General features: G+C 50.3%; 1 protein-coding gene across 1 annotated transcript in view; it reads right to left on the reverse strand.

The window, feature by feature from the left end:
- Nucleotides 1–137: 137 nt before the first annotated feature.
- Nucleotides 138–15930, reverse strand: part of PADI2 (peptidyl arginine deiminase 2) — a 51404-nt gene continuing 35611 nt past the window's right edge. Inside the window, exons 10-16 of the mRNA XM_025392571.1 lie at nt 15175–15282; nt 11921–12072; nt 9307–9451; nt 8483–8576; nt 4717–4802; nt 3425–3553; nt 138–2631 (exon numbers count right to left, since the gene is read on the reverse strand). Of these exons, the coding sequence (XP_025248356.1) occupies nt 2398–2631; nt 3425–3553; nt 4717–4802; nt 8483–8576; nt 9307–9451; nt 11921–12072; nt 15175–15282 (948 nt within the window). The 3' untranslated portion in view covers nt 138–2397. The remainder of the gene's footprint in view (nt 2632–3424; nt 3554–4716; nt 4803–8482; nt 8577–9306; nt 9452–11920; nt 12073–15174; nt 15283–15930) is intronic.

Genomic DNA, 15930 nt, shown 5'->3' on the forward strand with positions numbered 1-15930 from the left:
CAAGATATCTATGCTGAGAGCCCAGACCCCGTGCCCAGAACAGCAGGGGCTGCAGGACCAGGAAGGTCCAATATGTGGCTTGCCTCACTCCAGGCCATGTCTATGAAGCAGCAAAGAACATCACACCAACAGCCATGTGACTTCCCCTTGGACCATTTATTTCATTGTTCTTTAGTCGAGCTCTTTCCTAAACATCTTTAGATCTCTACCACAGGCTCTTTTCCAGAAATTTGAAAATGTGTTCTTCTTGCCATCTTCATGACACCCCCTGCCCTCTTACACAGGATATTTCAACATCAAGGTGGAAACAGGAACTTAGCTGAGTTTTGCAACAGAGAAGCATATTCTAGGCCTACATTTATAGAAAGTGGGGGTGGGGAAGAGCCATGAGTCCACAGGGGTACATCCACACCGAGGGTCGTCACACTGGGTGGGCAAGTGAGATGGGAAAGGGTGTGTGAGTCCTGGGAGCTTCAGAAACATCAGAAATTACCGACATCATTGGGGAAAGCCTTAGAAAAATCTATAAAGACACACTGGCTGCACGTGGGAGGCGCTCACTTCCCCCTAATGTAGACTAAAAAAAAAGAAAGAAAACCCATAAACCCACATTAACCAAACACACACACACATGACAAACTCTAAGTCTCCAGACAGACACCCTCAAATAGGCACTTGGTGTTTTCAGCTCTGGGGCTGGAGAGATCTGGGGCTTTGGCCTCCAAAGGCAGGAGTTGCTGTCCCCAGAGAGAAGACAACAGCTTCTGGAGGCTCTGGGGACTCACTGGATGGGTACTGGCCAGCTAGATGGGAAGGAGGGCTGTTTAAAGAACACCCCCTCCCACCGCCCATTTCACCATGACAGTGACTTGCTGGAAGTTTTGTGCCCTGAGGATGAATTTCTGAATATAGTGGGCTGGCATTTCTAAAGAACGCATCACTGAAGGGGCAGGGGCTGGCCTTTAAATGTGAACTTTGCATGCTGGGGACTGATGGGTTCCATGCCAGTAGGGACCAGGTCCAGATTGCTACTAACCACTGTGTTTGCAGAGCCCAATGCCATGCCTGGCTCTTAGGGGCATACAACAAATGTTTGTTGAATGGTTGAAAGAAATAATCCCAAATGAAAATCTTGTTCCTCCAAGAATATAATTACATTATAACCTTTTCATTGGTTATAAATTGGTTCTTCAAAATGGGATTATAATTCCTTTATTCTTCTGGCCCTAAAGGAACTTTTAAAGATTGAAATTGAGTCTTTTCACTTGGAGCCAGGAATGAATCTGGATATGTCCAAATGAGACGGTCTTTGGCAAATGCACTGGTGAATTTCAATGGAATAATCAAACCACCCCTAAGCTGGCAGCTGACCCAAAACTGGCTGTTGGGCTGGAGGGCAGGCCAGGGTCCTTATGTGTTGGATGTGGTGTCTGGGAGGAGGGGCTGGTCACTTATTATGCCCCAGGGAAGGCCTGATTCTGGCTGCTGGTGAACAAGTTCTTGTCTAGCTGCCTGGACAGATGGCATCAGGAATAAAAAGGAAGAAAGTCAAGGCAGTGGGAGGAGGAAGGTCAGGGACTGGCCAGAGAATCAAGGACCAGGCAAGAGAGGATGGATATGGCTGACCAGGGGCATCTTTACACATTGAACTCTCAGGCCACAAGTATGCTGGTCTGGGGAGAAATCCCCATGCATGCGGGGGAACCTGCATCCATGAGACAGATGAGGTAAAAGGAGCATCCCACACGTGGGGAAACCTGCTCAGATGAAATATTTCCAGGAAGGTTCTAAGCTAACTTACTGGACCCTCAGGGAGTGGGGAGGACTAGCCAACAGTGTCCATGCTGCAGAGAGAAAGCCAAGAGGATTTGAGAGATTGGTAAGGAATGAAAAATTGGAGGTGGCCACCTGGAAACCCTAAGGGAGGTGGATTTGAAATGATGATGGCAGTTCAAGATACGTCTAGGGTCCTGGGGTCCTGGGGTCCCTTTCCATGGATTCTACCTTGATTTTCAGAGCATGGCTGCTGGAAGAACTGGCGATCCCAGAATCTCCTTCCCTTCTCCCCTCATTCAGTGTCAGACTAGAGACTCAAAATTCTTTGGGGAACGGTTTGGGCACATGATTTGCTGTGTTTTGTTTTGTTTCTTATGTCAGGGCTATAGAGACACTGGCCCAGCTATTTTCAGCAGGGACAGAGTCGAGGCTCACTGGGGATGGCTTCAGAGGACACTGAGGCCCCACTCAGGGAGGGCAAGGCACAGACACCCCAAATCCCACCCCACGTCCCAAAGGTCTCCCAGCGGGGCTGTCCAGTCCATGTCAGCAGAAGGCTCTGGGTATGTGAGGGGTCTGGAGAACTCAGGGAAGGAGGCAAACACCAGGGCCCCTGGCAGGTCAGGGCACCATGTGCCACCACTTGAAGGTAAAGGGCTTCCTGCGGACGTTGGTGCCGCAGTGGACTTCCCCCAGAAATTTGTGGTAGGCAGAAATGTCGTCGATGAAGGTGCATTCGAGGCCCAGGGGCTCCAGGAGGCCGCGCACGTGCATCTCCAGGCAGCACTCCTCCTCGACCTGTGGCCCGAATGGCTTGGGGATGCCCAGGTCCTTGTCCAGCACGATCATGTTCACCTGTGATGGGGGATTGTGATGGTAACAGCTTCCATTTAGTAAGCACCTACTATACACATGCTTAAGCTCACTGAACCCTCACAGCAACCTGTGAAGTAGTAACTGTGATTGGATAGGGACGGAGTGGGTCTAAGTCACTCACAAATGGCAGAGCTGAGGCGGAAAACCAGGCAATCTGCCTCTGTATGTATGTGTGTGCAAAAGCATTCACATGTCTGTACATGTATGTATACATGGCTATATATGCATGCATCAGTGTGTACATGTACATGTGTATGAATGTGCACACATGCATGAGTATGTATGCATTTGTGTGTGCATGTGTATTTCTGTGTGTGCGTGTGTGTATAAATGTTCATGCTGCACGTGTTTCTGTGTGCACGTGTATGTATACGTGTCCACGCATGCACGTGTGTTTATGTGTGCGCATGTGTGTATATATGTGTCCATGTGTGCATATGTATTGTTCTAACCTCTATGTTATGGAAGACTCTCCTCTATGTAACAGGAATCCCTCCTGTACATAAAGGACTTTTAATCTTTTGCACAGCACTTTCCTATCTGTTAAGAAAAAGGGTTCCCAGTATCTCAGTGAAGCAGCTAGGACGAGCATATCACCCCTAGGAGGAAAGGGAGGCCCAGAGAGGGCAACTGCCTGAGGTGAGGTCACACAGCAGTGTAGCCAGGATTGGGACCTGGGCCTCCCCATTGGACAGCCTCAGTTGAGGGGTCCTTCTGGATCTGGCTGCCCTACACTGGCATGGGGCGAGGGTTGGGGTCCGCAGGGCCTCACCATGTTTGGGAAGAAGGCTCTGGCACGGTGGTCCTTGTCCATCTTGAACAGAGCGGGCAGGTCAATGATGTCCTGCTCTGTCAGTCCCAGCTCCTTCTTGAGGATGTCACGGTTCCAGTCCAGGCAGCGCTGGGAAGGAGAAAGGAGGGAGGGCATGCAGGTGAGGGGGACACACACCTGCCACCTTGTCAACCCCATCCCAGCCTGCAGCACCAGGCCAGGGGCCCCGGCACTCCAGAGAGACTTCTAGCACTCAGTGGGCACCTCTGCAGCCTCTCCCCGGCCCTGTCTACCAGGGTTCAGGACAGAGGATGGTCACAGATGTCAGAGCAGCAGCTGCCATTTCCCCAGCACTCACTAGAGCCGGTCCCTGTACTAACTGTTTCCCACACAGCACCTCAGTGACCCCTTGGGCCACCCAACACTGATGATTTTGGTAATAACAAAAGCTAATGTGTACATGTGCCTGATACTTCTAAGGGCTTTACATAGACTGCTTATTTAAGCTCCAGCCCTGTGATACAGATGCTATTATTATCCCCTTTTAATTTTTTTTTTTTTGAGACTGAGTCTTGCTCCATTGCCCAGGCTGGAGTGCAGTGGCATGATCTCGGTTCACTGCAACCTCCACCTCCTGGGTTCAAGTGATTCTCCTGCCTCAGTCTCCCAAGTAGCTGGGATTATAGGCGCCCGCCACCACGCCTGGCTAATTTTTGTATTTTTGGTAGAGATGGAGTTTCAATATGTTGGCCATGTTGGCCTTGAACTCCTGACCTCAGGTGATCTGCCCGCCTCGGCCTCCCAGAGAGTTGGGATTACAGGCATGAGCCACCACGCCTGGCCAAAATTTTTATTTATTTATTTATTTTGTAGAGACAAGTGTCTCACTATGTTGCCCAGGTTGGTCTCAAACCCCCAGCCTTAAGCAATCCTCCCGCCTTGGCTTCCCAAAGTACTGAGATGACAGGCATGAGACACTGTGTGTGGCCCCCATTATCCCCTTTTTAGAGATGAGAGAACCAAAGACAGCCTTAGTGAGTTGCCCATGGTCCTACTGTCCCAAGTGAGGGGGCGGCACAATTTGGCACTCCTTTAACCCTGGGACTTTAGCCCAGAAGTAAAGCAAGGAGGCTGGCTGAATGCTGGTGGAGGCTCTTCCCCGTGCTGCTGTGCTCCGGGTCAGGAGCTCCTGAGCCCTCGGCCATTCTCTACGGAAGGCCCAAGGATGTGAGGGCCTGAGCCTCATCCCTCCCAGGGGCCCTCTGGCCCTGCACCCCATGCCCTGCCCTCACCTGAAAGTACAGGTTCTCCTGCACGAGGCTCTCGTTGGACAGAATCTTGTTGATGGTGATTCGCTTGCTGCTCATCCCACCCAAGCCTGCGGGGGTCAAAGGACAGGGGATGGTCAAGCTTTAGATATCCAGGCTGGGTGTTCCCCTTTTGCCAAGACCCTCCAGTCCCTGGGCTAACTGCTGGACTGGGACTGGGGAGATGGGGCTGGGGACAGGCTGGATCACAGGAGGGCACTCCCAGGAGAAATCAGGCCCCCTCTGTCTGGGAAGGGCAGCACACACTCTTTTCTCCAGTGTTGACTATGACATCTGAGCCAGGACAGTGGTGGCAGCTGCCTTGCTCTCACTCCGGCCAGTGGGATCAGGGGTGGTACAAGTAGCCCCCTGGTTCTCCCACCTAGAGCCTGCTCCTAAGGATGAGCAGCTGACCAGCATGAATGTGGCAGAAGCAGCATGGCCAAAGGGGACACCCTTCCCATTTCCCAGAACTGCCTCATCTTGGCTGCTGCTCTGGAGTGGCCTGCGTCTGGCTCCCATACCACATGATGGCTTATATGGCTTCCAGCTTGATTAGTAATGCCTAATGCTCAATGAGCACCTACTATGTGGCCAACACTCTTCTAAATGCTTTACATTGAATTAACTCATGGATCCTCCCCACATTTCTATGGGGTAGTCGCTACTCTGAAAAATGAGGAAACTGAGGCACAGAGAAGTTATGTGATTTATCCCAGGTCTTACACTAGGAAGTGGCAGAGTTGGTGTGCAGATCAGTCTGATTCCAGAGCCTATGCTCTTAACCTATTATTTATTTATTTATTCTTTTTTGGCCTCATCTGTGAAGAGCCTGCTGGTCAATTACACTTCCCAGGTTTATAGCTGCATAGCAGCAAAGATGCCCAGCTATAAGCTGGATATAATTTTTGAGGCTTAGGGACTCAGAAGGCAGGGTCCTGGTAGAGACAGAAAACTTTAGGGATCTGTGATTTTCTAAAACTGATCCAAGTTCAGGGGATAGGTTCATATAAGCATTTTTCTGGAGGGCAAGTCTGTAGTTTTTATCATCTTTTAAAGGGATGTGTTTTCCCCCAATGTTGTGGGCTCTGATCCAGCAGAGATCCTGGCTCTTTGGCATCGCCTGGTTCACCTTCCTCTCCAGGTCTCCTGTGCGCTTCCAGTCTCTGCTGACTGCACATCCACACATCCTCTCTATGTCTGTCCCAATTATGTGAATGTCTAAGTCCAGGAAATAATGTCTCACTCCAGTACTGACGACAACGATGTCTGACCATGCCTTCTGCCCATCAAAATCCACTTTTCTTCCTGTCCCCAAACTGCATTATATCTATTTTCTCTCTATCTCTCTTTCTAAAATACAAGTAGAAATCTGGGGCACTGCATGTCCCTATTTGTACAAAAATAATGGTCCCTATATCCTATGGGTAGGTTTTGAGGGTATGTTTAATATTAGAGAGGAAGCCTCCAGGAAGTCAGGACTCAAGCTTGCCAATCCAAGAACAAACTTCCCATTGATGGGGAATTTAAAAAGGGTGGTGGTGTTATATTGGTCTTGTCTGTCCTAGACACCAGTGACAGTTAGGAACACTGTCTTTGGATCTGAGGGGCAGTCATGTATCAACCAGCTATGGGAGTGGATACCAAGCAGAAAAGTGACAAAAGTAAGTTAAGAAAAAAACAGGCCGGGCACGGTGGCTCACGCCTGTAATCCCAGCACTTTGGGAGGCTGAGGCGGGCAGATCTTGAGGTCAGGAGATCGAGACCATCCTGGCTAACACGGTGAAACCCCGTCTCTACTAAAAATACAAAAAACTAGCCGGGCGAGGTGGCGGGCGCCTGTAGTCCCAGCTACTCGGGAGGCTGAGGCAGGAGAATGGCTTGAACCTTGGAGGTGAAGCTTGCAGTGAGCCGAGATTGCACCACTGCACTACAGCCTGGGCGACAGAGCGAGACTCCGTCTCAAAAAAAAAAAAAAAAAAAAAAAAAAAAGTATAATGGATATAGAGAGTGCTGATGCTTAGCCAGCATTGTAGATGTGTTTAATGTCCCGGAACTGTGCCCTTACAAATGATTAAAATAACAAATGTAGGCCGGGCACGGTGGCTCACACCTGTAATCCCAGCACTTTGGGAGGCCAAGGCGGGTGGATCACGAGGTCAGGAGATCAAGACCATCCTGGCTAACACGGTGAAACCCCGTCTCTACTAAAAATACAAAAAAAATTAGCCAGGCGTAGTGGCGGGTGTCTGTAGTCCCAGCCACTCGGGAGGCCGAGGCAGGAGAATGGCGTGAACTGGAAGGTGGAGTTTGCAGTGAGCTGAGATCATGCCACTGCACTCCAGCCTGGGAGACAGAGCAAAACTCCGTCTAAGAAAAAACAAAACAAAACAAAACAAAAAAAACAAATAAATGTATTAGATTAGGTATATTTTATCACAATAAAAAAGGTATTGGACATAAGGATGGCAACAGCAAAACATTGGGGACTACTAGAGTGGAGAGGGAGACAGGAGGGAAAGAGTTGAATGACTAACTATTGGCTACTACGCTCAGTACTTGCGTGATGGGATCATTCATATCCCGAATTACACAAAATACTCAGGTAACAAACCTGCGCATGTACCCCCTAAATCTAAAATAGAAGTTGAAAAAGAAAAAAAAAAGTATGAGGAATTGGCATGGTGTCTGTAACCTGGCTGGCTGTCTCCACCTGATCATCTTTCCCTCTTTCCATGATTAATTCAAATCCAAACCTCATCCCGTCTATATATGTCCCAATTATGTGAATGTTCAAATGTAGAAGATCATGTCTCACTCCTGGGCTGACAACCACGATGTCTGACCATAATATGCCTTTTGCCCACCAAAGTCCACTTTTCTTCCTGTCCCTAAATTGTATTGTATCTATTTTTCTCTCTATCTCTCTTTCTAAAATACAAGCTCCTTGAATGCAGACTGCACATCAGTTTTCTTTTCTTTTTCGAAATTTTTATTATAGAGAGGCTGGGTGTGGTGGCTCATGCCTGTAATCCCAGCACTTTGTGAGGCTGAGGCAGGTGGATCACCTGAGGACAGGAGTTCGAGACCAGCCTGACCAACATGGCGAAACCCCATCTTTATTAAATACAAAAAATTAGCTGGGCTTGGTGGCGCATGCCTGTAATCCCAGCTATTTGGGAGGCTGAGGCAGGAGAATTGCTTGAACCTGGGAGGCAGAGGTTGTAGTAAGCCAAGATTTCATCACTGCACTCCAGCCTGGTCGACAAGAGTGGAACTCTGTCTCAAAAAAAAAAAAAAAAAAAAAAAAAAATTATAGAGATGGGGCTCTCACTATGTTGCCCAAATCTCGAACTCCTGGCCTCAAGTGATCCTCCTGCTTCAGCCTCCGAAGGTGTTGGAATTGTAAGCATGAGCCGCCAGATTTAGCTGCATGTCAGTTTTCAACCATTTAACCCTCCACTGGGTCTGCTGCCGTTTAAAGTATACACTAGGCCTTGAAGATGTGCTATGCACTGCTGGTGACACTAAGGAGCTATGGGCTGCTCACAGTCCACCCAACCACAGCAAAGGTCACAGGAGGCCAGAGGTGCTTCCCACACGGCGACCTCGCAAACCCCGGATCAGGCCAGACACCCAGGGAAGTGGAGCTGGGTGCTCAGGGACAAAGTGCTCATCTGCCCCACCCTCCTGAGGGTCTCTCTGGGGCCTCCAGCTTGCCACTTCCTGCCAAGGCCCTGTGACCACTCACCTTTGAACATGATGGCTTCTCCATGGCCGTCCTTCTGCTTCTCTCGGAAGAGCTTGTAGCAGGCCGAGGTGCTGGCCATAAGCAGCAGGAATTTCTCCAAGAGACAGTCCAGAGGGACAGAGTCAGCAGTGGGAAGGCACCCAAGGAGCACGGCGGAGGCCCTGCGCTAAGGACCCAGCGCCTTGCCTGCTCATTGCCTCAGGCCCCCAATGCCGAGTGGCAAAGGCTGCCGGGGAGGGTGTTCTCTGCTTCAGAGGAATATTTCTCACCTTTCCTCTACCTCAGCAATGTCACCAGGTCAAGGCTCAGAGCCAAAGGTGGCCTTGGACAGGACTTCTCCAAGTTGCCAAGCAGCCACGCAATTTGCAGGGAATTTCCAGGGTATGAAGTTGTACCCATAAGAAAATGAAAGAACCTCTTTCCAGTGCCACAGGTGCATACTCTATTTCTCTCTAGAGTGTTATCGCCAACACAGTAGCCACTAGCCTTGTGTGACTATTGAACACTTGAGCTGTGGCTAGTCTGAATTGAGATGTATCATACGAGTAAAATCCTTACCAGGTTTTGAAGATTTAGTATGAGAAAAGAATTTAAATCTCTTGTTAATAATTTTTAGGTTGATTACGTGTTGAAATGCTAACATTTTGGATTTATGGGGTTAAAATTTTACCTGCCACAGCAACAACATGCAAACCAGCTTCAGCCTACTTCCTCCTTCCTTTATGCTGTCTGGTTCCCCTAGCTCTTGCCCTCTGCTGGCAGGGGCTGGTAATATATGGGTTTGCCGCTACCCCATTCACTCCAGCCACAGGGGGCTAGCTTACCTTTGTGCCGGGGATGGGGACAAAGGACATGAACTCATCCACGTGGCCCACAGTCAGCCAGTCCGAGTAGAGCTCCACGGGCGCCTGCACCTGCTGGGCCTTCAGGAAGTCACGCACCACCTTGGTCATCCTCCGACCCCCAGACCTGGAGAAGGGAGGAAGAGGAATTTCAGAAAACTACCCACCTTACCAGAGGGCCTGCAAAAGGAGTTTGGTCTCTGGGACCCATCCCGGACCCAGAGTGGCATCAGCAGAGAAGTCCCAGGAAGGAGACTAGGTTGGGTTAAGAGACCCTGGCACAGGCAGTAAGGCGTTTGAGTCCAAGGGGAAAGAAGTAGGTGTTAGTTGCAGCTGCGGCCTGTATGAAGGGCAGGGAATCCAGACCTCAGCCCTCGAGGGTGCCTGTGACTGTGCGGAGGCCACATTCTGTGTGTGAGAGTCCCACCTGGCCTGCTGGAGGGGGCTAGAGCACAGGAGGGCTCCCAGATCTGCCCTTATCCACGTGCTTCTTTGCTACATTAACTTCTACTTATTTTAATCTTTTTTTTTTTTTTTTTTCCTGAGATGGAGTCTTGCTATGTTGCCCAGGCTGGAGTGCAGTGGCATGATCTTGGTTTGCTGCACCCTCTGCCTCCCAGGTTCAAGCAATTCTCCTGCCTCAGCATCCTGAGTAGCTGGGACTACAGGCGTGTGCCACCATGCCTGGCTAATTTTTGTATTTTTAGTAGAGACAGGGTTTCACCATGTTGGCCTCCCTGAGCTCCTCAAGGGGATTGGGGGCCCCTCCCTGGGCTGCCCTGACTCCCTGTCATTCTTTCTGTCGTTGTACGTCCCTCTATTTCATCAGGGTCTATGCATGCCTGAGACCTCTGCCATCTCCTTGAAGGCAGGGGCTGGGCCTCCTGTTTGGGACCCTGTGCCTGACACAGGGCCTGGCACTTGGCTGGTGCTCAGGAAATGGTTGCTGAGTGAATGAGTGGCCACTGAGTGGAGGGAGAAGGAGGCAAGAGTGGGCAAACAATCGCTGCCTGTGCCAGTGGCCTTCCCACAGAAGGTTGAGCATCCCATGTGACTCGGAGGAACCTGGTGCCCAAATCCTGGCTGATCCCATCTGTGCAGGCTCCTGGCAGCCCTTTTGTGGCACGAGAACCTAAGGTATTCACTCTCTCCCCAGCGACTGCCCTGACAAGGAAGAATCTTTTCACTGGCTGGTGGATCAACCGGGCAGGGAGTGAGGAGAATCATGCACAGGCCTGGGAGCCAGGGACTCACATTTCTGGGGCAGGACCACATCTGCTCATACCTCTTTTAAGTACGGTATTCCTGAGGACTCATTGGTGTGCTCCCACTCATACCTGTCAGTGTTCCTTTTCCGGACTCCTCCCTCCCTTCCCCAGCTGATTTATTTAATATTTAATTGAATTTAATTTTGTTTTCTGAGACGCAGTTTCACCCTTGTGGCCCAGGCTGGAGTGCAATGGCACAAGCTCGGTTCACTGCAACCTCTGCCTCCTGGGTTCAAGTGATTCTCCTGCCTCAGCCTCCTGAGTAGCTGGGAGTACAGGCGTGCGCCACCACGCCCAGCTAATTTTGTATTTTTAGTAGAGACGAGGTTTGTCCATGTTGGTCAGGCTGGTCTCAAACTCTGGACCTCAGGTGATCCGCCCACCTCAGCCTCCCAAAGTACTGGGATTACAGGCGTGAGCCACCGCACCTGGCCTAATTTTTTTTGAGACAAAATCTCTCTCTGTCACCCAGGCTGGAGTACAGGGGCATGATCTCAGCTCACTGCAACCTCTACCTCCCAGGTTCAAACAATTCTCATGCCTCAGCCTCCCAAGAAGCTGGGATTACCACTATGCCTGCTAATACTTGTATTTTTAGTAGAGACGAAGTTTTGCCATGTTGTCCAGGCTGGTCTTGAACTCCTGGCCTTAAGCAATCTGCCTGCCTCTGCCTCCCAAAGTACTGGGATTACAGGCATGAGCCACTGTGCCCAGCCTATCTATCTGTCTGTCTATCTATCTATCTATCTATCTATCTATCTATCTATCTATCTATCTTTGAGATGAGGTCTCTTTCTGTTGCCCAGGCTGTAGTGCAGTGGCCTGATCTCAGCTCACTGCAACCTCCACCTCCCAGGCTCAGGTGATCCTCCCAACTCAGCCTCCTGAGTAGCTGGGACTACAGGTGCATGCCACCATGGCTGGCTAATTTTCATATTTTTTGTAGAGACAGGGTTTGCCGTGTTACCCAAGCTGGTCTCAAAGCCCTGGACTCGAATGATCTGCCCACCTTGGCCTCCCAAAGTGTTGGGATTACAGGTGAGATCTACCGTGCCCGGCCATCCAGCTGATTTATAACCTCATTATACACCTTTCCATGTGGGGAAGAGAGTTGTTTATTGAGTTATATATTAGATCCTAAATCACACGAAGATGTAAAGGTTCGCTTAATTTTCTTTCCAAGGGTGTCAGTCTCTTAACAGGAAGTCGTGGGAGGGAATAATTCTCCCAGCCACTTGCTCCATGTGTGAGCAACCCAGGCCACCCTAAAAGAGAAACAGTGACCTCCCCACTCCCACAGCCCCCAGCCCCAGCCTGGCTTCTCTTACAGAGGAAAGCTGCTCCCGATGAGGATGCGGCCAAGAGGGTATGTCTTGCCGTTCACGGTCACTGGGGGACTGACCTCCAGGTTTCCAAATGAGTCAAGGCTGGTGACAGGCTCAAAGAGGGGCTCCCGGGTCACGTAGCCAAAATCTGGGCCCTAGGCAGAGGGCACACACCTGCATTAGTCTTCTGCAGCCAGGGTCCTCAGCCCCCAAGCCAGCTACCCTCTTTTACCACCTTCAGTCTGGGTCTGTGGGCACTTAGTTTCTAGGCAGGTTGTCCATGGTCTTCCTATGATTAATAAAGAGCAGGGGGCCTGGGCATGGGGAGGCTGAGTGTGTGAGCATGTCGGTGTAAGTGTGAGAGTGCAGGTGAGAGTGCATGTGAGAGTGAGTGGGAGTGTGAATGTGAGTGTGTGGGCATCTGCATTCCTGTGTGTGCCTCTATTTCCCAAGCACAGATACATATTGGCGATTTCAGGATTAGTCCCCATTTTATGTTATGCACTTTCAGTTTCCCCAACTGTTTTTTTTGTGTTGTTGTTGTTGTTGTTGTTTGTTTGTTTTTTGAGATGGAGTCTTGCTCTGTCGCCTAGGCTGGAGTGTGGTAGTGCGATCTCAGCTCACTGCGACCTCTGCCTCCTGGTTCAAGTGATTCTCCTGCCTCAGCCTCCCCAGTGGCTAGGATTACAGGCAAGCACTATCCCTGGCTAATTTTTGTATTTTTAGTGAGATGGGGTTTCACTGGGTTGCCTAGGCTGGTCTCGAACTCCTGACCTCAAGTGATCCACCCACCTTGGCCTCCCAAAGTGCTGGGATTACAGGGGTGAGCCACTGCATCTGGCCCATTTCCCCATCTATAAAGAGATACCAGATTAGGTAACCTGAGGAAGGGGAGCAGCTTGTATTAGTACTGTGCAGTAAGAGAATTTTGCATCCTGACCCATTGTCATGTGACTTCTGGCATCTTCCTGCAAAAGGAATATACTTCCCTGCCCAGTGTCAGACTTGGTCACATGACTTGCTTTGGCCAATGAAATGTGAGCAGAAGGGATGCATGCCAGTGAACAGCAGAAGCCATAGGAACCCCCACGTGTGTCTGCCAACTCTTTGACTTCTCCCTGTGCTAGGAGAATGGCATTTCCCAGACTGGGGCTGCTCTGGCACCTTGAGTGCTAGAGTGAGGAAGGCATGAAGAAGCAGAGTGGCAGACCAGCAGCAGCAATCAACATGGAATGCCAGCAAGACACAGGCCTTTGCTGTTGTCAGTCATGGAGATTTCGGGTTGGTTTGTTACTTGGTGAAGCTGACCAATACATGCGAAAGTGGCAGCTATGAATATACATGCCATCTCAACCCAGTCTCAACCTGCCAGACTTGCCACTGAGCCCAGAGGAAGCCTCAGAACCCTTCTTCACACAGAGCTCCAAAAAACTGGAGTTAGCACACAAGACATAACCCCATTGGCCCCTGAAATTTAAGATTCCTCTCATGACTTTTGGGGTACAAATACAGGAATCTTGTTTGGGAGCTTGCACTGGGCTTGGGATGAAGCTTGCCTGACAAAATCCAGTGGAGTAGGAGGATGTGGCTTATCCTGGCTCAGCTGAGAGGCTCCAGGGACAGCTGAGCCCATGGGGTGGACGGCAGCAGCTTAGCACTTTCTCACCTTGGGGCCCCAGCTGGCAACATGGGAGCTTGCCGAGGCTGGGGTGCTGGGGCTCTGCAGCACCATACAGGTGGGCAGGTATGCAGCACAAAGCTGGGCCTGGTCTGGGCCTCAAGGAACAACGCAGCCGGGGGCCTTGGAACCAGGCCAGCCTGGAGTACTGAAGGCAGGTGGTGACCTGGAAAGGCCTCGTTTCTCATGCCTGTGGCAACCATTGCTGGTGGTTGGTTTGACTATACTCATGATAGTGTTAGGGAAAGTGGACAATAGGCTCACTGAGGACAGGGCCCAGGGAATGATAATCATAACAACAGCGAATAATGGTTATTATGTCAGCCATGGCACTGATGCCTTATATAACGCTTTCAATCTTCACAACATTCTGTGAGACTGATATCATTTCTATCCCCATTTTACAGATGAGGAAACTGAGGCTTGTGGAAGGTAATTGCTTGCCCAAGGTCACATGGCTGCTAAGAGGTGCAATTAGGACTCAAGACCAGGTCCGCCTGACATTCCAAAGCTCTGTGCCGACACCATTGGCTCTAGCATCTCCTTGTGAACAGGGCACTGGGTTAGGAATGTGGGGCAGAACAGGTGTGAACCTGGCATAGGGTCAGCTCTGGGCAGCCCTGGCATCTGACAGGAACGCTGTCCTGCATGTGACCTTGGGAAAAGTCCCCTGACCTACTCCAGTCTCTTGTTTCATGCCCTGTTCAAACCTCCCCCAGCGTGTTCAGGGCAGAAGAGTGCAGACAAAAGAAAGATTGATTTCAGTTCTGCCCTCACACACTAGGTTGTTGAGGGCCTAAAAGGGGAGTGAGAATGGCTTCCAGAATGGGAGGAGTCAGATGGCTTAAAAACAAACACACAAAAAACATGGCCGAGTACAGTGGCTCACGCCTCTAATCCCAGCACTTTGGGAGGCCAAGTTGGGCAGATCACCTGAGGTCAGGAGTTTGAGGCCAGCCTGGCCAATATGGTGAAACCCCATCTCTAGTACAAATACGAAAATTAGCCGGGCGTGATGGTGCATGCCTGTAATCCCAGCTACTTGGGAGGCTGAGGCAGAAGAATCGCTTGAACCCGGGAGATGGAAGTTGCAGTGAGCCACTGCATTTCAGCCTGGGTGACAGGGCAAGACTCTGTCTCGGAAAACAAAAACAAGAACACACCCACACATGAAAACCATAGCCTCAAGGTGCTGATGAACTTGGAAGTCGGAACCATGATTTTTGACAACTGCATAACTATGTTTTTTTCTTCTTTGAAACTTACTTAACTCACTTTGCTGCAATTTGGAGGGGAAGGGCAGCAGCAGGGACCAGGGCCTCTGGAACTAGATCTTACTCTATTTCCCTTAGTTCCCATTTCCCACTAGAAAACGCTCCATGTTTTGGAAAAACATCAGTTATCAGAGCAGGAAAGGACCTCAGAGGCAGCTATCCCAAGTGACCCGTTTTGCAGAGGAGAAACAGAGGCTCTGGGCAGCAGACGAATGTGTCAAGGTGGCCCAGGGTCTCCTGACCACTCTGTCTTATGAGAGTCTCCGGGATCATCCTCCATCCCCAAGTGGCCCTAAGCATCTTACCAGGAGCTCCTTCACAGGAAAGTCCTTTAGGTTTCCATCTCGGGGGGAGTCCAGCACCACGGGGAAGCCTTTGTGGGGGGCCTCGATGTAGCCAAACTCAATTTCATCCTGCAGGGACACCAAGGAGAACTGTTAGATGAGCCCAAGGGACAATTTGTGCACATGGGCAGAAAACTCGAGAAACACAAGAGCACCAAGGAAAAAGAATGTCTATCTTGTTCCCCATCCCCTGGTCCCCCATCCTCCTCCCCTCACACTGACGATGGCAGCATAGGTGTCCACAGGTGGTCTCTGCACATCACAAGCAGGTTTCTTACCGATATCAGCTCCATTTTTTTTTTTTTTTTTTGAGACAGAGTCTCACTCTGTTGCCCAGGCTGGAGTGCAGTGTCATGATTATGGCCCGCTGCAGCCTCAAACTCCTAGGCTCAAGCGGTCTTCCTGCCTCAGCCTCTGATTAGCTAGGACTACAGGTGTGCACTACCATGCCAGGCTAATTTTAAAATTTTTTGTGGAGACAGGGTCTTGCTATGTTGCCCAAGCATGTCTTGAATTCCTGGTCTCAGGCAATCCTCCCACCTCAGTCTCCCAAAGTGCTGGGATTACAGGCATTATCCACCATGCATGGCCTAGACCTCACTTTAAAAAACACAATAACCAGGCGTGGTGGTGCACGCCTGTAGTCCCAGCTACTTGGGAGGCTGAGGTGGGAGGATTGATTGAGCCCGGAAGGCGGAAGTTAAAGTGAGCTGAGAT

The sequence above is a fragment of the Theropithecus gelada genome, chromosome 1 (assembly GCF_003255815.1).
Source record: "Theropithecus gelada isolate Dixy chromosome 1, Tgel_1.0, whole genome shotgun sequence".
In the NCBI taxonomy this organism is placed as follows: domain Eukaryota; kingdom Metazoa; phylum Chordata; class Mammalia; order Primates; family Cercopithecidae; genus Theropithecus; species Theropithecus gelada.